This window comes from Lissotriton vulgaris, chromosome 1_1, assembly GCF_964263255.1.
Source record: "Lissotriton vulgaris chromosome 1_1, aLisVul1.2, whole genome shotgun sequence".
NCBI lineage: Eukaryota > Metazoa > Chordata > Amphibia > Caudata > Salamandridae > Lissotriton > Lissotriton vulgaris.
In genome coordinates, this window is record NC_141685.1 from 534,932,153 (window position 1) to 534,955,815 (window position 23,663).

General features: G+C 45.3%; 1 protein-coding gene across 2 annotated transcripts in view; it reads left to right on the plus strand.

Annotated features, from left to right (window-relative positions):
* Positions 1 to 23,663, plus strand: part of GPSM2 (G protein signaling modulator 2) — a 466,273-nt gene that overhangs the window by 340,099 nt on the left and 102,511 nt on the right. For both annotated transcript variants that reach the window (XM_086953900.1, XM_086953901.1), the window contains one exon: positions 7,587 to 7,716. In XM_086953900.1, coding sequence (XP_086810026.1) covers positions 7,587 to 7,716 — 130 coding nt within the window. The remainder of the gene's footprint in view (positions 1 to 7,586; positions 7,717 to 23,663) is intronic.

A 23,663-nucleotide genomic window follows, 5' to 3' on the forward strand; every position in this document is an offset into this window, starting at 1 on the left:
AATTTAAAGAAATCCCATCTTGTTCCGTCACAAAAGATATCGTTTCTGGGAGCAACATTAGACACTTTCCTCACCCAAGCCTTTGTCTTGAACGACAGACCACTCAAGATTTGGAAGATGGCCCTCAACTTACGGCAAAAAGAGTACGTTTCAGTACGAATGTACAAGTCATTCCTAGGGATGCTATCATCCTGCATCCCTGTTATACCCAACTGCCACCTCCGGAGGAGACCTTTCCAAGAGGAACTCAGTCTACAATGGGTTCAAGTGCCAGGGTCGTTCCACGACAGGATCGCTATAACCTACCGTAAGAAGAGAAGCTTTTCTATGGTGGACCCTAAAAGAGAATCTGCAAATAGGGCGTTCATTCCTAACGGAGATACCAAGTTACCCCATCACCACAGATGCTTCCCTGGAAGGATGGGGGGGCACACCTACAGGGAATGACCGTCAATGGGAAATGGAATGCAGATCAAAAGAAGTGGCACATCAACCTTCTAGATTTCAGATCAACTTTTCTGTCCCTGAAATCTTTTCAGACGGTGATACACGGATCCACAGTTCTAATCAGGACAGACAATACAACAAGTATGCATTACTTGAACAAACAAGGGGGCACAAGATCGGCCCTACTTTCTCAGGAGGCCCAGGAGATTTGGAGTTGGGCTCTGTGTCATTGAATAAATCTGTCAGCAACGCACGTTCCAGGAATGTCCAATGTGCTCGCCGATTCTCTCAGCAGAGCGACCGCGACAAATCTCGAATGGGAACTTCATCAGCCGACTCTGAACAGAGTTTTTCAGAAGTAGGGTCATCCCGACCTGCACTTATTTGCGATGAAGCAGAACCACAAATGCCCATACTTTGCAATTTGGATTCCCCACAAAGATTCATGCGGAGAAGCACTTTCGATGGACTGGTCTCAAATATTTGCGTACGCTTTTCCGCCGATTCCTTTGGTTCCCAGGGTCATCCGGAAAATGAAACGGCAACCATTCCGCCTCATCCTCATCGCGCCCTGGTGACCTCGCCAATATTGGTTCACTGAGCTCCTACTTCTCTCGGAGTGCAATCCCATACAACTTCAAGAACTACCAACTCTTCTAACAATGCAAGAGGGTCAAATTTGTCATCCGGACCCAGCTTCCTTGAAATTAGCAGCCTGGCTCCTCAACACGTTGAATTCGCCCTTCTAGATATCCCAGAGGATTGTAAAGAGGTTTTAGCCAATGCTCGAGCGCCTGCTACTATTAAGACTTACAAATTTAAATGGAAAAAGTTTTGTGCCTGGTGTCTCGCGGCCAATTTACATCCACTCCATGCGAAACCAGAACAGATCTTACCGTTCTGTCTTTAATTGGCTAAGTCTGGCTTCTCTCATTCCATACTAAAAGTGTTTTTAGCGGCCATCTCCAGATTCCGTCAGGATGGCTCTAATTCTCTTTGTATTCCACTAGAATAATTCAGCAATTCTTCGAAGGCCTTTTTTGAATGTTCCCGCCTGTTCTGCGTCCACCTCCTTCCTGGTACTTGAATGAGGTACTCTCTCAGCTCATGCCTCACCCCTTTGAGCCTATTCATAAAGTGGATCTCAAATTCCTTTCCTGGAAAGTTTCTCTCCTTCTAGCTCGATCATCGGCACCTACAGTCAGTGACATTCAAGCATTCACCATCAAAGCTCCGTTTTTACAGATTACTTCAAATTCGGTGGTGCTACGTATCAATCCAAGCTACATGCCTAAAGTTCCATCCAACTTTCACCTTAATGAGCCGGTGCTTTTAAAGACATTCTTTCCTAATCCACAAACGAGAGCGGAGAAGGCCTTGCATTCCCTGGACATCAGAAGATGTCTTAAATTTTAACTCCAACGAACTGCTACATTGCATAAGACAGATCAGCTCTTTTTAGCATACGGAAGGATAAGTCAAGGATACGCTGTATCTAAGCAGACCATAGCCGGTGGGTGTCCTCAGCAATTAGTCTCGGTCACTAGCAAACAGGGAGACCATTGCAATCATTGCCAAGAGCGCATTCTACGAGAGCGGTCTCCTCCTCAACAGCCCTCTTCGCTGGAGTACCTCTTCATCATATCTGCAGAGCAGCAACCTGGACCAGCATGCATACTTTCACCAAGCACTATTGCTTGGATGCTGCCAGCGATGCAGATACTTCAGTGGGACGAACAGTGCTTCGCAATCTTTTTAAATAAGGTGAGCCTCTGTTCTCCCTCCTCCTCTATGCTCTTCTAGACGCTTATCTTTCATGTAATATTGTTTGCAAAATGTACATATGCATAGGAATGCAAAAAAGCATCTATGAGCAGGATGGTGTGTACTGCTATTTACTCTGATTCAGGCATGTGAATCTATGTAAGACACCCCAATACTGGAGAAGAACAATAGTTACTTACCTGTAATCTGTGGTTCTCCAGTATTGGTGTCTTTCATAGATTCACATGCACCCGCCCACCTCCCCTCTGAGGCTCCTCAGGCGATATTATTGGTTTCACTCCTGTGCGAGAAAATCTGAGAGCCTCAGTTCTCTGGGGAGAACATTCTGGTGGGTGCTGGCGCTTGATTGGCTGTAGTTTGGTCTATACAAAATCACTAGGATAGTCATGAGTGTGGAAGTTTTTAGGTCTCGCCTTTACCATTCCGCAGGAATGGGAAATGGGGAGAATTCAAGTCGGCAAAATCCTCTTCAAACTAAGGGCTTTCAGCCCCGCGGTTTTCTTGCAGTTCACGTGAATCACGTGAGCAAACATGCACGCGCATTCACGGCCAGGGCTTCTCCTCCCCTAGCAGCACTCCTCCCACACCAGCAACTCCCCCCTCCCACACCAGCACCTCCCCTCTCTCTCCCCGCAAACACAGCCTTGCCGAGCAGCACTCCTCCCACACCAGCACCTACCCCCTCCCACACCAGCAACTCCCCTCTCTCTCCCCGCAAACACAGCCTTGCCCTAGCAGCACTCCTCCCACACCAGCACCTCCCCCCACCCACACCAGCACCTCCCCTCTCTCTCCCCACAAACACAGCCTTGCCCTAGCAGCACTCCTCCCACACCAGCACCTCCCCCCTCCCACACCAGCACCTCCCCTCTCTCTCCCCGCAAACACAGCCTTGCCGTTTATTTTTTAATGCAGTAACTAAGCTAAAATAAAAATGCCTAAAAGCGGCAATATTTTAAATAGAGACCCGTAACATGCTAATTCCTCAGATACGGAAGTAAAACATTAGCCACTCTTCGCCCATTCCCACAAATAGAGGTGTTGGGGCTGGTGGGGCTCGCCTGTCACACGGACCACCCCGTCCATAAATGGGGACTGTTGCCGCAAGTCTCTGCTTCTACAACTGACTGTTTATCTCATTATACACATGTGAATGTCAGTATGTCACCTTTCTAAAATATGAACCGCCACTAATAATCGGTGTTACGGAAAGCCTCACATTTCTGAAGATACTGAGAAGAGGGGTAGTTCGGGCATGAATTCACTATGCTTTACCTTGAAAAAGTCGGCCCCATACTACAACCCTAGGCTTATGCCCACTGTTTACCAGATTTCTGGAGATTCACAAAAATTGTCCGGAATTGCAGACTGTAATTGTATTGGTGCGCGTGCCAGCACCTTTCACGTGTTTGATTTCCTCTACCAATATATTATTTTTCCTGGTGGGGAAATGAAACGTAAAGTTATCGACCTCCATGTGCAGACTTACTAAAGCCGTTACTATTTTTTTTGTCAGCAATTTGAGCGGAAATACCACTGGGAAGGTACGTGAATGCACGTAAAGTTTCAGATGTACTGGTCTTCGCGACCTCCCAATGGCCCCTCTACTGCCCCGCCTCTGGAAACACCCACCCTCTCTCCCTTAACTCTAAATGTACAGTATTACTGCCGAAAGTTTATCATATTAGCACATTTGCCGTTGTTTAAAATGCAGATGCCGACAGATGCGGGGAGCTGAGGTTTACGCGGCTGGTTTAGCACACTTAAGTTAAACACAAATCTGCATCTGACTCAAAATGATTTGCCCAAGATCACACTGAGCTGGAAGCTAGGAGAAGAATCCCCCGGGTGCCAAATTAGGCAATTTAAAGGAGGGAGATAGGAGCTTTTTAATTGAAGCGTAACATCTGTATTTTGAACAATTGAAGCACACACAGACACAAACAACGAAAGCGATGCGTTGGCATTACAACAGAAGCAGTAAAGTCCATAGATTAATAGGTAAAATGATTCTGCCTCTAGCATCTCCTCGGCAGTGGCAGATGTGCCCCTCTGTCGCCAGTGACCGGTGTCGCCGTGTCCCTTTTCTTGCTCGGGGGTGCCCTGTGAAGCCCCCCGGTGTGCAAGCGATGCCGCAGCCATGCGCAGGATTACTGTACTGTACTGTACTCTGGAATGCCATAGAATGTTCTGGAAGACATATAGAAGGATTCGATAGGCATGTAAAGATCTCCGAATTTGCAATAAATCGTTTTTTTACCACTAACATTTATCAATTTATAACAATAATCAAGAAGTAACCGAAGAGTACTTTAAGTGTTAAAGGGGTACTTTTAAGGACACTCTTCAAAATAGATTTTGGGAGTCATTCTGAGTACCCCAGTATTCTCAATTCGAGGATAAAAGGGAGCGTGCATTCAAACCACCGAGGCAAGCCATGCACAAACTTCACACGGACCCGGCGGGTTTCAGAGGAAAATGGTAAAATGTATGAGCGAAAGAAAAAAATACGATGTTTAGAATTTTGCTAATCTGAAGAGGAAAAACGGAGGTATTCCTGTGAATCCCCCATTCTGTCCTCCGGGCCTTGGACCGGCCAGGTTGCAACCCAGGATACACTGCTTTAGCTATGGGCTTTCAATTCAATTCATGAAGCTTTATTCGGCACATTAAAAATGACCATGAAAGCACAAAACATGTATAATAACACTTTTACAAAATACAAAACATGTTAAAAAAAGATACCATAAAATACAGACAGCATTCCTAAAATAGCATACTATGGGCTTTCATTTGCCAACACATGTCATCTCCGGCCATAGTTCAGTTTGTGACCTCTTTCCATCCGCAGTGAAATGGGGTCATGCAAAGCACACGAGCACAACCAATCAATGTATTTGGCTTTTCTGCACTCCAATGTGCTGTCCGTATGCATCGTAATATTATATGTTCCTTTTTGACTAAAAAAAGCGATGCGCTCTTCAAAGCAAATTTTTTTAACATTAACTGGAGAGGCCGGGGATTGAACCCGCGGCCTCATACATGCAAAGCACGCGAGCAGAACCAATCGATGTATTCAAATTATGTGTAAAGAGAAAAGTCCCAATCCCGCAACTCAGTCATGCCGTCCCCTAATCTCGGGGAGTTCTATAAGTGAAGATGTCTCTCCCGAGGACACTCTTATGTCCCGGACATAACAGCAAGCACTGGCGTTGCCAATAGGTCTCGCAGTAGGGAAGTTGGAGCTATTACAATTGCAAATAACAATGCCTTTTATTTTTGTTTTCATTTAAAAAACATAAAGGGCTTTGTCATTTACAAAACCAATAGCTCCAACTTTCCTACTGCGAGACCTATTGGCAACGCCAGTGCTTGTTTCCATTGTAGCTTAGGGCTACTTTACTTCCTAGTCGGTATTACCAAGGGTTTTGGTTTTCTTATATACAAATTATTGCTTTTTTATGTACCGTGGGACTCCCACTCCGACGACGTGGAATGATTCAGGCATGTGAATCTATGAAAGACACCAATACTGGAGAACCACAGATTACAGGTAAGTAACTATTGTTCTTTTCCTTTTTCAGAAGAAAAAGCACAGACTGAACCAAAGTGTTATTATTGTGGATATGTGAATGGAGATTACTAGCCCACACCACCTCCCTTGAGTAAGCCTTGGGCTGCTCTGCAACGCTCCCTATGAGAGTCAAGCGCAACAATGGGGTGTTTGGTTCCCAGTGGTGGACAAGTGCGGACCCAATACTTGTGGAGGCCACACAATTAATGTCCCATTTTTCTCCAATTTAAAAAAAGAAAAGAAAACATGCTTTCTCCTTCAATCCATGCCACCCGTGACAAGCTACAAGGCCAGGCTTCAAGTGGTCCATTTGATACAGTAATTTCCTTTCAGTGTTTGATCCACATACAGCCTGCCTTTTGTGCCTTGTCCTGTATGTCCTATGATTTCTTGCACTTTTCTGCTAAAATACACTCTTGGTATCGGCTCTTGTGTATGTGGAAGAAGAGACCAGTGCAGAAAATATAGACGTCCCCCACCAAAGATTGTTTAGTTTTCATTCATCCACAGGAGGATGAAGGGCCTTTTCCTTTCTTTATGAGCAGTTTGACATTTCTCTCGAAATGTTGAGGTCCAGATCTTCTCCCAGTCTCTACTACAGATTCTTGAAGAAGTCAAGTCTTTTTGAAAGCTCTTATAGTGGATCTAAATATTTTTCTTGAAACTTAGGCAACCATCCCTTTTTCCTTCGCATACAAATGTAAATCTTTGCTTTGTCTTATCTGAAAAAGCAGTGATGGACCCTTACTCAATTTCTTGGCCAGTTGGTTGTTCAGGGGTATTCCTTCAGAATAATCATGTCTCCAAGGTGTCCCAGCATAAGAACAGACACTTTTAGCAGGCTTCTTGACGCACTACAAGAATGGTGGATGACCCCATAAGAACAAAGTCCTTCATTCTATGTGGCTCTTTCCTCTGCTAAATCATTACAACATAGCAGAAGGCCATGCACCAAACTGTTGTTTGGGGTTAAGTAAAGTAGCTCTAGGAAGTGCTCTTCTACAGTGTTCAGAGTTCTTTTTAAATTCTCTCCACCTGTCCTATCAAACATAACTTTCAGAAATTCATAAGCTTGTCTAAGTGGAAGATATTACTCAAAACATCCCGCTTGCCTCACTAAAATTGTTGTTCTTGTTCCATATCACTAACTTTGACGTACAGACTTCTGATCTTCTGTTTTGCATTAATAGGTGGATTCTTCATTCCTCTTCCTCACTTCTCAACCTGAGAGAGTGGCTTCTGAAAGGCTAGGTTTTGCGCATTTGGTTTTATGTTAGGCACACATCTTGGACCTTGTCACTCTTAGTCTTTATGGTTGCTGTTATTTTAAATAAATTGATTGCATGCTTTCATGCTCTCTCAAAGAGCTAACCACATGATCTTCTACAAGATTTTCTTGGAACATTTTCTGTTTGTCTTGTGTGATTTCCATTAAACCAAGTTTTTTTTCCCTAACCTTGGCTTCGTGCCTCAAGCCTTTTCATCTGAAAAGGACTGAGTTCCTTGACTGACTATGTAGGTAGCTTTATTTTCTTACTATGCAGCCCTCCTCTTTCTCTTATTCGTAGCAGGTTGGGAATTGCCTGTACTACAGGCAGGATTTCAGGACTTATGGTGCTGCTAACACCCAATCCATTTGTGAGCAGTGAGTGTAAAGACTAATTCTACTGGAATCACCAGTACGGTAATATTTATTGTGCTTTGAGCATTTCTATTAGTCAGATGCACATGCATGCTTTAACTCAGATTACTGCTTGCTGAAATGTGATTATTATTATAGGTTGGAGACCGCAGTGGAGAGCTAACTGCACGACTTAATATTTCTGATCTTCACATGGTGCTGGGTTTAAGTTACAGCACAAACAACTCTATGATGTCGGAAAACCAAGATGTAGATTACAGTTTTAATGGTATGTACAGAATTGAGATTTATTCAAATAATATTAATAGATTAAGTAAATGTCAGTAAACCACTTAAGTGTTTTAATATTTAGTGTGTTACAACTGTCTTTTCATCAATATCAATTGACTTTTTAACTTGAGGTCCAGAATCATAGTATGTCAGACTGTATCTTCAGTGATATACGAAATCTGCAGTGCCCTGTCAAAATATTATAATCTCCAGGATCTGTTGTATGGAACAACCTCTTTTAACATGCACAGGCCCAAAACCAAGAGGTTAAACATTTGTTTAAAAGCATACAGGTATCCTTTGCTGTATTAAAATGGTATGCTTGCATCCACACCACATACTCAGTTCATGAATTCATGTTGAACATATAAAGTGCCCTGTTACTATAGCTTTTCCAGTTATTAGATGCAATTGAACAACCCATGAGCAAAAGGACTGTGATGAGAACAGATGAGTTATTACGTTTTCACTAGATGAATCCGAGTGTAGGAGGGAAGGAATTTCAAAGGGTGCGAACCCTGACCGGAAAAAAAGTGGCTGCTCAGATTGTATTGTATTTTAATTGTATTTATGTAGCGCTTACTACCCCTAACAAGGGGCCAGAGTGCTTTTTGTCGAGTAGCACACTACTCCAGAACCCAAAAAGGATTAGTGGTGGATTAGTATAGTAAAATGTTAGTTAATTTGAACAGTGGACATGTGAGTCAGTTTGTTGGATTGAAAAGGATGATGGGGGTAGAATAGGGAAGAGTCTAGAAAGTGTTTATTGCGAGATCATAGCAGTAAGATGAGGTTTGGGAGGAGTATAAGGAGAGATGGAGGAGGGAAGTATCTCTAGAAATGGATTAGAGAGAACATATTACTAAAATGAGTTTTGCGATGAGTCAAAGGAGCGATAGGTGAGGGAAGAATTTAGAAGGGTTGTTTGGGAGATCTTAGCATTAAAATGAGGTTTGGGATGCTACAAAGAGGGATAGAAGATGGAAGAATCTAGAAAGGGTTGTTTTGGAGATCATAGTAGTAGAATGACGTTTGGGATGAGTCAGAAAGTGGAGGTAGAGGATGTATTGAGAGAGGTATAGGGTGAAATATAGGGTAGTGAATTTGAGAGAGTCAAATGCTTTTCTTTTTACAGTAGAAGTAATACATATATATATGTATGTGTATGTGTATGTGTATGTGTGTGTGTGTGTGTGTGTGTGTGTGTGTCCAACTCTCCTCCGAAAAGAAGAAGTGAAAACGCACTCCCAGTGTCAATTAGTTTTCCTTCGATTTATTATCCAAATGGCATTCAGTTATTCAGCACAAAGCACCGACGCGTTTCGCTGTGCACTCACAGCTTTCTCACGGTCAATACTATTGACCTGCACGCTGGGAGTGGCTTCATCTTTGGAGGCAAATCGTGAAGTGATGTTTAGCGGCTGTGCCTGGCCGCGATGAGGCCCCACTGCACATACATGCAGGACCTCCGTGCAGGATACCGAGAAGCACGTGAGGTACATCGTGTCCAGTTCAAGGAGGATGACAAAGCATGCAAGCCGGGCTGCTGGGAACACTGAACATTTGGGGAATAACGGCGCCCACATATGGTTTTACCTAAAGAGCGGACTTCATTAACCAGAATCCCTCGAGGCACACGCCCACATGGGCGGGATACTTAACGTGCTCACAGGACTGCTCTGCTGCTATTTCCTGCCAGTGATCAAGGGCGACTCTCGCCCGAAACGCGTTTGGCTGACATTTGTGCGCTCTGCCTGGCTTGCGCAATCCTTGAAATAAACGGAGTTCACACGCTGGGAGTGGCTTCATCTTTGGAGGCAAATCGTGAAGTGATATATATATATGTATATATAGTATGTATACACATTACAAATACACATCTAGATACATACATATAATCAAATTAAATGTTTATATACACAGGGTTATGCTGTACATTTATGTACGAGTATGGTGGTTATGTAGGAAAGAGACGACTCTTGTAGTCTACTGAAGACAAGATACTTATCTGTGGATTTTATGTTTGGGGGTAATAAATTCCATAGTTTGGCTGCTTGAACAGAGAAAGATTTGCCAACTATGTTTTTTTCTTGTATGGTGGGGTTTTGAGACGCGGTGCCAATCTGGAGCAGAGGTTCCTTTGTTGAAGGTATTTGGTAATTTTAAGTTTCAAAAGGTAAGTTTATTAAAGAGCAGAGCATCAAACATAAACAATGCATAGCATACTATTAATAGTAAATAGGCACATCATCATATGAGAGAAGAAGGTTCATGTCAAAGATAACAAGGGCATAAGGAAAGTATAACCGGTATAGAACATAATGGTTATGCAAATAAAACAAAATTATATTATAACTAGTAAAATGTAAAAAATTATAAAAATTGAAAGATCAAGGGGGCTGTGTAACTTCTTGATTACATGGTACTGGAGCGAAGGATCTTTTAGCGCTATCATCCAAAAACCTTGTGACTGGAGCCCACAAAAGTAATCTTTTGGGTTTCAAACACATAGGAAATACAGAGGTTGTATCAAGTCTGTGGTTATGGCAAACTGAATGCCAACAAGCTAAATATGAGAGTTTAGAGGCATCTTTCCAATTGTTTGTGATCTGCTGAAAAGCAGTAGCTGCTAACAAGTCAATGATCTGTGTTTGTGCTTTAGGTATGTTTCAAGCTAGGAGAGAGGCTGCCGAGAAAAATATTTACAGACGTAAGAGGGGTGTTAGTTTTAATAATAACATTAATTTGAGTCCTAACTAAATCCCAAAATTTCACAACATGAGGACATTAAAAAAAGTAAATGACGAAGATCTGCCTGTGTAGATGAACAGGAGCAGCAAGTGTTAGAAGTGTCAGGATGCATTTGGTGATTTTATTCCTGATGAAAAGCAGTTTTGTTCCATGTATTGCTTTGTGGGTGATAGACAGCATCTTGAATGTGGATCTACTGATCCCCGTAAATCAATGTAGGGCCTTCAAGGCAGGGGAGATGTGGGCTTTTGGCTTTACAAGTAGGAGTAGTCTAGCAGCAGAGTACTAGATACGTTGTAGTCTTTTCATAGTTTATAAAGATGATCCGTAGTATAGGCCATTGGCGTAATCCAGTTAAGCCAGTACAAGAGAGATGGTGGCTTTGACTTTGTGTATCAATTCCAGGTGGGGGAAAATGCGTCGCAGAGTTTTCAAAGTAATGAAACTTGATCTTGCTAAATTGTCCACTTGGGCATTCATTGATAACTTGGAATCCATGGTAATTTCAAGGATTCTCACTCCCTTAAATATTTGAGGAGATAATCGTCAGGCATGGCGCAAAGTGGGTCATAATTTTTCCAGTCCTCATATGTGCGTATTTCCATTTTGGGAGAATTCAATCTGAGATGGTTCCATGTCAACCACTAATCAATGGCTCTGAAGCAACTGAAGATTTGTGAGTTCCCAATGTATTTGGGGTTGTCCAGTTTAAGGAGTATTTGTGTGCCATCTGCATAGTTTTAGCATATTAACTGCAGTAATGACTTTGTGAAGATGTTGAAAAGCAAGGGTGAGCTGATGGAGCATTGAGGGTTACCTGCTTTTGTGAAGTACAATTAAGATGAAAAAGGTGGAGAATGGATGACATTTGTTCAGTTTTAAAGATAGGACCTGATCCAGTAAAGGGCAGTACCCTCCATGCCGGCTTCGTAGATTCTTTGGATTAAAGTGTCATGGTCAACTGTGTTAAAGGCAGCAGGGAGGTCAAAGAGAAGTAGTTCAGCAACCACAGTGCAGTCTACTGTGTTTTTAAGGTCATCCCAGATGGCGATGAGGGCAGATTCTCTGCCTCTTTCTGGACGGAATCCTGTTTGGAATTCGAAAGTATGGAGTTATCGTCAGTGATTTATCACATCTGGGCAAATGCTGCTGTTTCCATCAGTTTGCCGAGGAAAGATCCCTTTGTAATTGGTCTGCGTTTATCGGGGTCAACTGAGTCCAGGTTAGTTTTCTTTAACAATGGGTGTATGTATGCCTTTTTTAGGTCTTCTGGAAAGATTCCTGTAGTTAAGGAGTTGTTGATGATTATTCTCATTGGTGTGGCAGCAGAGGTGGTTAGAAAATGTTCTTGAATATTTGGGTGGTGGACAAGGGTCAGAAGGGCCAGCCTGCTTGCTTTGATCAGATCCCTAAATTCACTTTGTGATATTTGTTTGAAGGAATGGAGAGGCTGGGTTAGCCTACTCTTGGACGGTCTGGTTGGAAATGGGTTGATGCTGGTTGGTTTTCCTTTGTTTTTAAATAGGAGTCCAACGTGTCTGCTTTGGTCGTGTACTGATTTGCCAGCTTGTCTTTGTATTCTTTAGTAATGGGATGACTTCTTCCTATGCATTGCGGTTTACAAAATTATATGACAATTTTGTAAAATTCTTTTTTTGCACATTTAGCATTTGAATTCTGTCTGAATAGTACCTTTTTTAGCTTATTAATAGCGGACTTGTAGAATCTGTTTCGTTTCTCTAGGTGAAGTTTGTCTTGATTGCTCTTTGTTTTAAGCCATGGGTGTTGCAGCTCTCTAATTACAAAAACAACATTTTTATAGTCTGCAATTAGTCCAAAACGCATTGGCTAGGCTGCTGTCCGGTACACCCAAATTCGTCTCCGTTAGAGGAGAGCTTAAGAAGCTACACTGGCTCCCAATAAAACAAAGAACTCGGTTCAAGGCCCTTTGTATAGTATTCAAAGCCATCAATGGAATTGGCCCGTAGTTACTTAGGCAAAAATTTTGCTGGTACATCCCTGGGAGAATGTTACGATCTACCAGTGCTAAACAAGTGCAAGTCCCCATGGCAAAAAAATTAAGCTGGGGAGGCAGGAGTTTTACTCATTGTGCCGCGAAGGCTTGGAATGAGCTTCCTCTTTCCCTCAAAACTGCTCTGAGTCTCCTTATATTCAGGAAGACCCTGAAAACATGGATCTTCTCACAGTAGTACTCCATTTAGCTTTCTAGGCAGGCCAGTACTAAGTAGCAGGACACCCAAGGGTAATCAAGCGCACTACAAGTGCATATAACATAACAACATAATTTCCTGTTTTAACTCTTTTAGTTCTGTATTTCTCCAAGGTGCCTGTTTTGTTTTGTCCTGTTTTGTTATTCTGAGTGGTATAAGGATATCAAAAGCTTCCTGTAGCCACTCATATAGTTTACTAGCAGCCCGTCCCGACGTTGTCCGGGTATGAATTGCTGCTGGCCAGTAGTATATTGTTTTGTAGGATTTCGTTTTGATAGCATTTCTTATCTGTGACAGGCCTGTGAAACGCTCCGATTCACAGTGCACTGCTGATGTACTTAAGAGTGCGCGTTCAGTAGTGTGTGAACTCGAGTTTCCCTACTTTATTTTTCCTTGCAATATTATATATCGCGACCTCGACAACATGGCATGAGCACAATTTACATTACAGAAGAACACATTAATTTGTGGTAGGCACGGGGAGACAAAGCGATTTGCCTAGAATCACAGAATGTTGAGCTGATGCCAAGATTCGAACATAGCTCCCCAGCTCTAAAGTTCGCAATTCTAGAACTTGTGGCGGGAGGTGTGTCTAAAAGTGTATGTCGGTGCTGCCCATCAATGAGAGAGACCTGTGCCTTTTTCAAATCGGTGGTGAAAAAATATGAGTATGTTGCTGGAGATGTGGGCCGCCGTGCCACCAATGTACATACCGGGGAGGGTAAACACCCATTATTCCGTAACTTTCTTTCCGCATACCATTACTCCGCGTACTTTCATTACAAAAGTACCATGACTCCGCAATGCCATTATAACGCATGGCATTACATTTTATATGCTTTTACCACGCATACATTTACAATGAAATTCGTTGTAAATGCATGAATGGTAAAAGCATGTTTTTTTTTATGTTTGGGTAAGGTAAGTATGGGTATAGGGGTACATGTTTTGAGGTACTGAGGTATATGTTTTGGGGTGTTTGGGTATTTTAAGGGTTCAGATAAAGTTTTGGGTTATGGAGTACAGGGGTAGTTTTAGGGTTTAGGGATAAGTATGGGTTTTGGGGTACAGGGGTATTTTTAGGGTTCAGGGCTAGGTTTGGGTTTTGGGGTATAGGGGTATTTTTAGGGTTCAGGGGTAGGTTTGGGTTTTGGGGTACAGTAGTATTTTAAGGGTTCAGGGCTAGGTTTGGGTTTTGGGGTACAGGGGTATTTTTAGGGTTCTGGCTAGTTTTGGGTTTTGGGGTACAGTGGTATTTCAGGGTTCAGGAGTAGGTTTGGGTTTTGGGGTACAGGGGTATTTTTATGGTTCAGGGCTAGGTTTGGGTTTTGGGGTACAGGGGTATTTTTAGGGTTCAGGGATAGGTTTGGGTTTTGGGGTACAGGGGTATTTTAAGGGTTCAGGGGTAGGTTTGGGTTTTGGGGTACAGGGGTATTTTAGGGTTCAGGGGTAGGTTTGGGTTTTGGCGTACAGGGATATTTTTAGGGTTCAGGGCTAGGTTTGGGTTTTGGCGTACAGGGATATTTTTAGGGTTCAGGGGTAGGTTTGGGTTTTGAGGTACAGTGGTATTTATAGGGTTCAGGGCTAGGTTTGGGTTTTGGGGTACAGGGGTATTTTTAGGGTTTAGGGATAGGTTTGGGTTTTGGGGTACAGGTTATATTTATAGGGTTAAGATGGGTTAGTGTTTAAGGGTGTTGGGGTATTTTAAGGAGTACGGGTGGATTATGATTATGGGGTGCAGGAGTATTTAAAGGGAGCAGGGTGGACACCCGGAGCTGGAATGAACCGAACCTGGGAAGAAAAAACAATGAAATATTGGGCACAACGCTCGCTTTTTTTTCCGTTATCCCGCGCCCCGCACATGCCCACACCCCCAGTACACGATATGAGACATGGCATGAAGGGCGGAATGTACCACACGCCCCCAGCACAACGCAGACACGCCCACAAGGGACTACTTTGCTGGCACGGTTCTTTTACCTTTTAAATGTATATGGTGGGCGCCTGCATAGACTATGTCCTTCTGCTGCAACTGCCCTTTCCAACACTGTATTGGGTGTTGTGATTGGTGCTGAGATCACCCCCCCTCAAAGGTTTGGGCTCTCTCTTTATTATATAGTAGAGAAAAACAGCACCCTTTGGTCAGCAGAAATTCGTGCCAATAAGAAATACTTTGTTTTAGTTAAGTGCATATGGCACCAGCCTGCCTTTTGAGAGTTGAATGCGTTTTGCTTTTGCTCCACTCCCAAAACAAAATAAATAACTCTTAGCACCCCATGTCACCCCTTTCCAGTGCTCTCAAAATCAGTGTATAAACACGCAGGCTGCACAAACGTCTAGGAATTGTTTAGAAACATTTTCAGTAAAAGCGACCGGACAGCTTTCTACTAGTTTTCAAAAAAGGTTACGAACTACTGGCATGAGACGAGGCTTTATAAATAACTACTGTACAAGAAGCAAAAGTGATACACGTAATCTGATTTATGGAAAGCATAAATGGCATATACAACGGCCTACTCGACTATTTAAATGCAGCATGCAGTGCACTTTTAATGCTGCTCACACTCTGACGCTCACCAACCCGAAAAAGGACACTTCTTCCACTGAATAGCACGGAATGCTTGGAGCGCTCGTGAAGAGAATAAAAAGGCTACAGGCCAGTGTTTGTAGTGAGAGCCACTGAATGATGAATATCGTCTCACCCGTCCTGAGCGTACCACTTCCGCTTCAGGGTCAAAGTGGCTTCTTTGTGCGTGTACGTATGTACGTGTGCCTCATGATAGGTCCGGAGGCCGGGACGTCCAAATTTAAATATTTTACGGACAAAGCAAGCTGGCAATGAATCGAGACAGGCATGGATTTTATTTACCGCGCCAAATTAGCTCTTCATTGGGGAGACAGGGGGAAGCTGCTTAGTGAATGGATATTGCCTGAAGACCCGGCCGTAGGAAAAAAGTGTCGGGCATGGATTTTATTTACCGCCCCACATCAGCGCTTCACTGGGGAGACAGAGGGAAGCTTAGTGAGTGGATATTGCCTGAAGACCCGGCCCAGGAAATAAGTGCCGGTGCTAAGCACCGGAAAGCACCAACGTCGTCGCGTCACGGCCAGCGCTAGGTCCCGGCCGGCGCTAACTTTCAGGGGACTACTTTTTTTACAAACGTAATTTTTTTAATTTACTTTTTTTTTTAAATTTATATCGCCTATGTCCTACTACACACCCTGACATTTTCATAGATGTATCGGGTGTGTAGATTGGCGCTGTGGTTCCCGAGTTTACCTGGCCAAAAGGTGCCAGTTCTCTCTTTATAATAGTAGTATAGATGAAGGGAATATTATTGTGTCTAGGTCTGTGTTGAATGTTATTTGGGTTTCTAAATTTTCAAAAGTGAGTTTTTCACAGTCGATAGGTGGATGCATGCAAGGTTGTTTTAGATGTGTTGCTTTGTCCTAGCAAATAGTGGTCTGACAATGTGACTGGAGTAATCGTTTGAAAGGTAACAAGTTCTGGATTTGCAAAAATTACATTTAGCATGTGTCCAATGATTTGTATGGGTTTGTGGACGATCTGATGTAGGCTCAGTGTGTCAAGGCCAGTGATGGTTTTTGGATGGGGCATATTGGGTTTGTCAAACCAAATGTTGAGGTCACCCAGAATTCATTTGCTGGAGTTTAGTGTTATCAGGCATGAAACTACATTTAAAAATGTGTATAAACTGGTATATTTGTGAAGCACAAACTCATCACTCCTAAGGGTCTGAAGGTGCTGGAGGCCGTCGGGAAGATTAAGCGAGCTATTGCCCAGAGTCACATGGTGCTGGGCTGACCTGCCGTTGACACCGGGGATTGATCTGTGAGCCCCGTGTTCCGGATGTCTGTAAATGAGAAGGGAGTTATAGGAGGAAGCTGGTGTAGGGTTGCATCTGGTGAAGCAGACCTCACAATCTGGCATGGAAACTTCATCAGCTTTAGTGAGATGTATGGTTTGCTTGAATATAACAGCTAGTCCACCTCCTCTTTTGCCTATACGATTTTGTATGAAAGTAAGGAACAGCTGCGATGCAACACTGGAGTCATGTCATCTCCCAACCATGATTCAGTAATGAAGAGTAAGTCAGGCTGTGTCAGTAAGTAGGTCGTAGATGTAATGCTTGTTTTTAGCTAGTGATAAAGCATTTATTAGTAGGCAGTTTAGAGGTTTTGCTTTGTTGATGGTGTGACTTTGTTTTGTAGAAGAGTGAGCAGTATATTTAATCTTGTAGCAGGTGTCATTAGTGCTGGTATTAGCTATATGAGGATAGCAATCGTGTTGAGGATTGAGAAGATGTGATGTAGTGATTTTCGGTGAAGAATTTGTAACTGAAGTAATGTTGCTGAGTGAAGTAATGTTGCTAAGTGGAAGTTGAACGGTAAAGGGTGCTTTGGAAATGAGTGTATGTTTTGAGTGTTTGTTTAAGATTTTGTTAGTTGGAAGAGGTTTGTGGTTGAGTGGAGTGCGAGGATTGCTTTGTTGTGTTTATGGTAAAAAGAGGAGTATGGTGTTGGTGGATGAAGAGTTATAGGGTCTGTTAGGAGCAAGTAGAGGGTAGAGCTGGTGCCTTGTATGAACAGGGAGTGTGTCTGGATGGATTAAAGCTAGGTATAATGTGGCTTTGTGTTGTGTTCGTGATGTGTGGTTTTGTTAGTAGTATAGGACAGAGCAGTGTTTTGTGAGTGAAAGTGCCATTGTGTGGTAGGTGGGGTAGCAGGGTGTATGTGTAGGCTGGGGTTTTGTAGTGTTTTCAGAAATAATTAAATGTGGTTAGTGTTTGTTTGTAGCACATAAGTAGAGTCCATTTGCTCTGTGTGTTAATGTTTGTGGATGGGTTAAGATACCGTGTCAGCTCATGTCGTGCCAGCACTCAGTACTTGTAGGCAAAAAATACACAACGGCTGTGTCCTTGCCCATTCCTTTGAATGTTAAATTGCAATAGAAGGTGATTGGAAGCAAGTGCCTAGCCATTGGGCTTAGGGAATTGAACTGGATATGAGAAGCATTAGATTAGAGATGGCTAATGGGGCCCAACTGCATTGTATGCATCTCAGCCAGTGGCTGCCTGTCCGAGTACAGGAGTGTTTTGAGGCCTGGGGTAAAATTGAGTAAACCTGAACCAGCGGCTGGTCTGTGATTGAGAATCTGAAAGAGACACGTTAGTGATAGATTCCTTACCTTAGAATATCCCGAGGCGTCAGACTGGATCCGGAAAGATGTGTTGTCAGCAGTACCCCTGTGCGTCGGTAGGCATCGTCGTAGTCGCCGAAATGACTTCAATGGAGCTAATTAGACAAGCCCACGTGCGCGGACTTCAGTTCTTTCTTTTTCCGTGCCAGCAAGCGCAGATCCAGAGAGAGCAGTACCCCCAGTCATTTTTTGACTGAGTTTTTTGGGGACTTTTTGTCTCTGTTTTCAAGTATATTAACAATCTGACAGGTGCATCGGGATGCCAGCTTTTAAGTCCTGCACGGCCTGTCCCCGCACGATATCGGTGACGGACCTTCACCGTGAGTGTCTCTACTGCCTGGAAAGCGACCACGACTCCAGGTTGTGCCTCCACTGCCGGGCCATGGCTCCGAAAACTTTGCGGGAGCGGTCCAGAAAGTGGCTGGAGCCCCGGGAGTGGGTTCCGAGCTGTTCAAGGTCCCGGTCCAGAGGTAGGTTGAGGGACCGGCCGCGGAGCCATCACCATCACTCGGAGTCAGGTAAGGCGAAGCATAAGAAGTCGAAGAAGCGCCGAAGCTCTTCGCCTTACCCTAGCCAGACGCGCGACGCGGCTAAGGGTGCAGGTGGCGCTTTCCCTGTGCCTCGTGGGGAGCCTACTCAGTTGCTGATGACCTAACCGCCCTTTCCAGGACCATTGGCGACTTACCTCCCCCCCCCCCCCCCCCCCACCCAACACCCACCGTGTTGCGTAGGGCAGCTGAGGCTCTCCACCTCGAGCTCCCTACTGTGGCCGTCAGGACTAATCTCCTGACAGAGTTGCTTCGGCCAGCTTCTGCTACTACGGAGCCGCTACTGCCCTTTAACGATTCACTCTCGGACATTCTCTTGGACACCTGGTCCAGGCCCAACACAGGGGCTCCTGTAGACAAGAACGTGGCCTGACTCCATCGCCCGGCCGACCCTGTTTTCCTCTCCCAACACCCCACCCTGAGAGCTTGGTTGTCCAAGCCGCTCCCCGAGAGCTTGGTTGTCCATGCCTCTGCGTCCCCAAGCGCATTCCCTTCCGGACAGGGAATCCAAGAAACTGGAGCAATTTGAGAAGAAGATTTTCTCTTCTACCAGTTCGCGGTCCGTGAACACTGCATGTCTCTTGGGCCATTATTCCCATTCTGTGTGGGCTACGGTTGCGCACGTTCTGCCTCAATGTCTGGTGGAGGCTCGGACAACCCTTTCCCAAGCTATTGCTGAGGGAAGAGACACAGCCACGTTCACATCCCTTGTGGTCTTGACACTGCTGACTCGTTGGGCAGGGCGATTTCAACGGCAGTGGCGCTAAGCCGTCACGCCTCGCTAAGGACGACTGGCTTTTCTGGGATGTCCAGAACACGTTGATGGACATGCCCTTTGATGGCACTCGCCTGTTCGGCGATAAAGCAGACTGCGCGTTGGAACGTTTTAAGGACTCACAGGCTACAGCCAAGTCCTTAGGCCTTTCGGTCACACGCACTCCTTCCGCTTCTGCTTTTCGCTCTTTTCGTGTCCAAGGAAGGGGCACCCAAGCAGGTTAGTTTCAAAGCTACACGCCTGCACAGCAACAGTCTCAGCGCAGCCGCCAGCGTGGGACACGCAGAGGCGGGCCATGGGGCTAGTGTTCGGGTCAGTCAGCCACCCCTCCTGCAGCCGCTGCCTCCAAACCAAACTGCCCACCAGACGCCAGTGGGTGGCAGGATTCGCCATCACCTCCACCACTGGCGCACCATCACATCGGACAGGTGGGTTCTGTTCCTGTTCCGATGGGGCTACTCCCTCCCCTACGAGACTACCCCTACAGCCATGCCACCACAATACTACTGCATGTTGGGGGATCACTTGGCACTTCTCCAGCAGAAGGTTATGGCCCTCTTGGCCACAGGGGCCATCTAGCGCATTCCGACGCCAGATGGTTGTGGTTATTCCCACTACTTTTTGGTTCCAAAGAAGGACAAGGGCCTGTGTCCTATCTTAGACCTTCGGAACGTCAATCGCTTCCTCTGGAAGGAGAAGTTCAAGATGCTCATACTTGCTCAGAGCTTGTCTGCCCTAGACCCGCAAGACTAGTTGGTAGTGTTGGACCTGCAGGATGCTTATTTTCATATACCCGTTCTACCGGCCCACCAGCGTTACCTGCAATTCATGGTCGGGCAGGAGCATTTTCAGTTCACTGTGCTCACCTTCGGCCTTACAAGCACCCCTTGGGTGTTCACGAAAGTGATGGCGGACCTCCTGCATTTGCTGGGGTTCGCCATCAACGTGACAAAGTCGCACCTGATTCCATCTCAGAAGGTTCTCTTCATCAGAGCGGTTCTGGACACAGCGCAGTTTCTGGTCTATCCTCCCAAACACAGTCCGGGACATTCGGGCTATGATTCCGATCTCTCGGCCCTTTCGGTCAGGACGACCTTGAGGCTGCTGGGCCTCATAGCCTCCTGCATCCTGCTCACCAACCATGCCAGATGGCATATGCAGGCTCTGCAATTGGGCCTGAAGTTCCAGTGGGCGCAGCATCAGGGGAACCTATCCGACTACGTCCAAAACTCGGAAGGCACTGCACTACAATTGCAGTGGTGGCTCATGGATCAGCGTTGGGTCAACAGCAGATCCCTCTCCTTTCCCCAACCAGAGCACACAGTGGTGGTGGATGCGTCCATCCTGGGATGGGGGGGGCCACATGGGAGAGGCAGACATCAGAGGCCTTTGGTCTCCAGCGGAGTCCAGGCTCCATATCAACCTTCTGGAGCTTCGGGCGAGCCTTCTTGCACTGAAGGCATTCCTCCCCTCTGTCAAGGGGAAGGCGGTGCAGGTGTTACCACCACCGCCATGTGGTATTGCAACAAACCTGGTGAGGTGAAGATGTGGACCCTATGTCAGGAGGCTCTGCGCCTCTGGACATGGCTGGAACGTCAAGGCATTTCATTGACAGTTCAATACCTGGCAGGTTCTTTTGAACGCCAGTGTGGACTAACTCAGCCGCCGGTGCCTGATGGATCACAAGTGGCATCTTCACTCGGAGGTGGTGCAAGGTCTCTTTCGACAATGGGGAAAGCCTTGGTTAGATCTATTCGCCACCGAAGAGAACGCGGTTCAGCTGTTCTGCTAGTTTGAATTTCCAGGGCTGCACTCGCTCGGCGACGCTTTTTGTCGCGAGTGGAGCTGCGGTCTATTGTACACCTTTCCGGCTATACCACTTCTGCCCAGAGTGCTGAAGAAGATCAGGCCCGACCGGGGCCTAGTCATTCTTGCGGTACCATACTGGGATCAAAGAGTTTGGTATCCGAGCTACTCAGTAGAAGCGTAGATTCCCCAGATCCAAGTGCCTCTTCGTGAGGATCTTCTGTTGCAGCAGCAGGGGACGGTCCTCCACCTGAACCTGTCCAGACTCCACCTACATGCGTGGAGATTGAGCGGCGACAGTTGGTTCCATTTGACTTGCCTCCTGAAGTGTGCCTCCTGAAATGTGATGTAATTCTGGCAGCCAGTTGTCCCTCCACTAAATCTGTATACGCCTGCAGGTGGAACAAATTTGTGGCATGGTGCACAGCAAAAGCTGTGGATCCCCTTTCTGTATCTCTTTCAGAGGTCCTTTTGATCCTTCTTTCCTTGGCCTCGGCACTATCAAGGGCTACCTTTCTGCATTCTCGGCCTTTCTAAGGCTTCCTGATCAGCCCTCTCTTTTCAAGTCCCCTGTTAATAGATTTCTCAAAGACATTACTCACCTTTTCCCTCCTATTCCGTTTGTAATGCCACAGTGGGACTTAAATCTTGTACTTACTTTTTTGATGTGCGCTCCTTTTGAGCCGCTCCACAACTGTCCTCTTCGTTTATTGACTTTAAAGGCTGCTTTCCTGGTTGCCATCACCTCCGATAGGCGCGTGAGTGAGCTCGAGGCTCTTTCTTGTAACCCTCCTTTTCGATCAGTCCATCCGGACAAGGTTGTGCTTCGCACTCGCCTGCCCTTCTTGCCAAAAGTTGTCACTGCTTTTCACATTGGGCAGACTTATCACCTTGCCAGCTTTCTTTCTGCCTCCTTCCCACAAGAGGACTATCTCCCGCTGGGTCGTCTTGTGTATCAAAGCCTGTTATTCTCTGGCTAAAAAGGAACCTCCGGTTGGGTTGCGTGGCCATTCTACCACGGCGACAGCAGCTACTACTGCATTGGGACGTGATGTCCCCCTGCAAGATATCTGTCAGGCAGCCACGTGGGCTTCGCTGCACACTTTTACTAAGCATTATTGCCTTGACAGTCAAGTCCGGAGAGACTGCTTCTTTGGCCGGACTGTTCTCCGTGACGTTCTGGTGTGATCTTTGTTCGCACACCCACCACCGGTGCTGGTATTGCTGGGGTATCTATTCTAAGGTAAGGAATCTATCACTAATGTGTCTCTTTCAGATGTACAAGTTACTTACTTGTGTAACGATATATGTGTAAGAGACATCAGTTGGTGATAGATTCCTTACTCACCACCCACCCTCCCCGTTCTGCTAACTGATTTCTAGGGTTAAGGTCATCCCTTTCAGTGCTCTAGTTTCAATGCACCAGTGGTCAGTATCTTGCATGGCTCTGCGTTGCTGACATAGAAAGTCGTGCACAGAACTGACGTCCGCGCGCATGGGCGCGTCTAAGTAGCTCCAGCGACGTCATCTCAGCAACTACGACGCCAACGACGTACAAAGAGCCTCACGACGACTCCTACCAAATCGCAGGGTTACTGCTGACGAAAACTTTCTGGATCCAGTCTAACGCCTGGGGTTATTCTAAGGTAAGGAATCTATCACTAACTAATGTCTCTTACAGATATATCGTTACACAAGTAAGTAACTTGTGCATTGGTCCTGTACCTTAACTGATACACACACTGCCATTGCAGGCTGCGTGTTTTGGTGCAGAAAGAAATTGAGGAGTCGACATGGCATACATAACTGTGGGCCATGCCTGCAAACCACTGCCTATGGTATAGGTAAGACACTCCTCTAGATGGGTGGTACTGTGTCTAAGTGCATTCTTAGACAATGTAAGTGCAGTACAGCCGTAAAAGTCTATATGGTCTGGGAGTTTGTCATTACAAACTCACAGCACCTTAATGGCTTTACTGAATTCTGGGAAGTTTTGTATCAAACTTATCAGCATAATAAACCCACACTGATTCCAGTGTGCGACGTATTATACAATGCACTCAGATGGCATCTTAGAGATGCCCCCTGACAAACAACCAGCCTCTGGTGGGTTCCCTGACTGGTACACACCAGCCTGCCACCACGAGACAGGTTTCTGGACCCCTAGGTTTGTGAGCAGCCACCAACCGGAAGCCTCCTTTCCCCCATTGGATAACATTGGGCCTCAGCACTCTGCACCCAGCCACCCTAGTGCTGCTGTGGGTGTTTTGAGAGTGCACCTTGACTCTGGGGGAACCCTTGTTCTAACCCCTGAAACTCACCCCTCAAGACAGTTTACTTACCTGCAAAACGATAACCCTATTTTCCTGTGGAGGGTGTTTTGTATGGGAACCTAAGGAACTGTGTTTTGAGATAAACTGTTTTACTTACCTTTTATCTAGGAAATGTCCCAGTGTGATATCTAGGCATATCACACGGAGTAAGAAAAGTAATCTGAAAAGTAATCTAAAGAGTAATCATACAGTACCTTCTAAGTAACTGAAAAGTAATCTCAACTATTTCTAAATAATTGAACTACCTGTATACAAAACAAGTACATACAACTGTATTCAA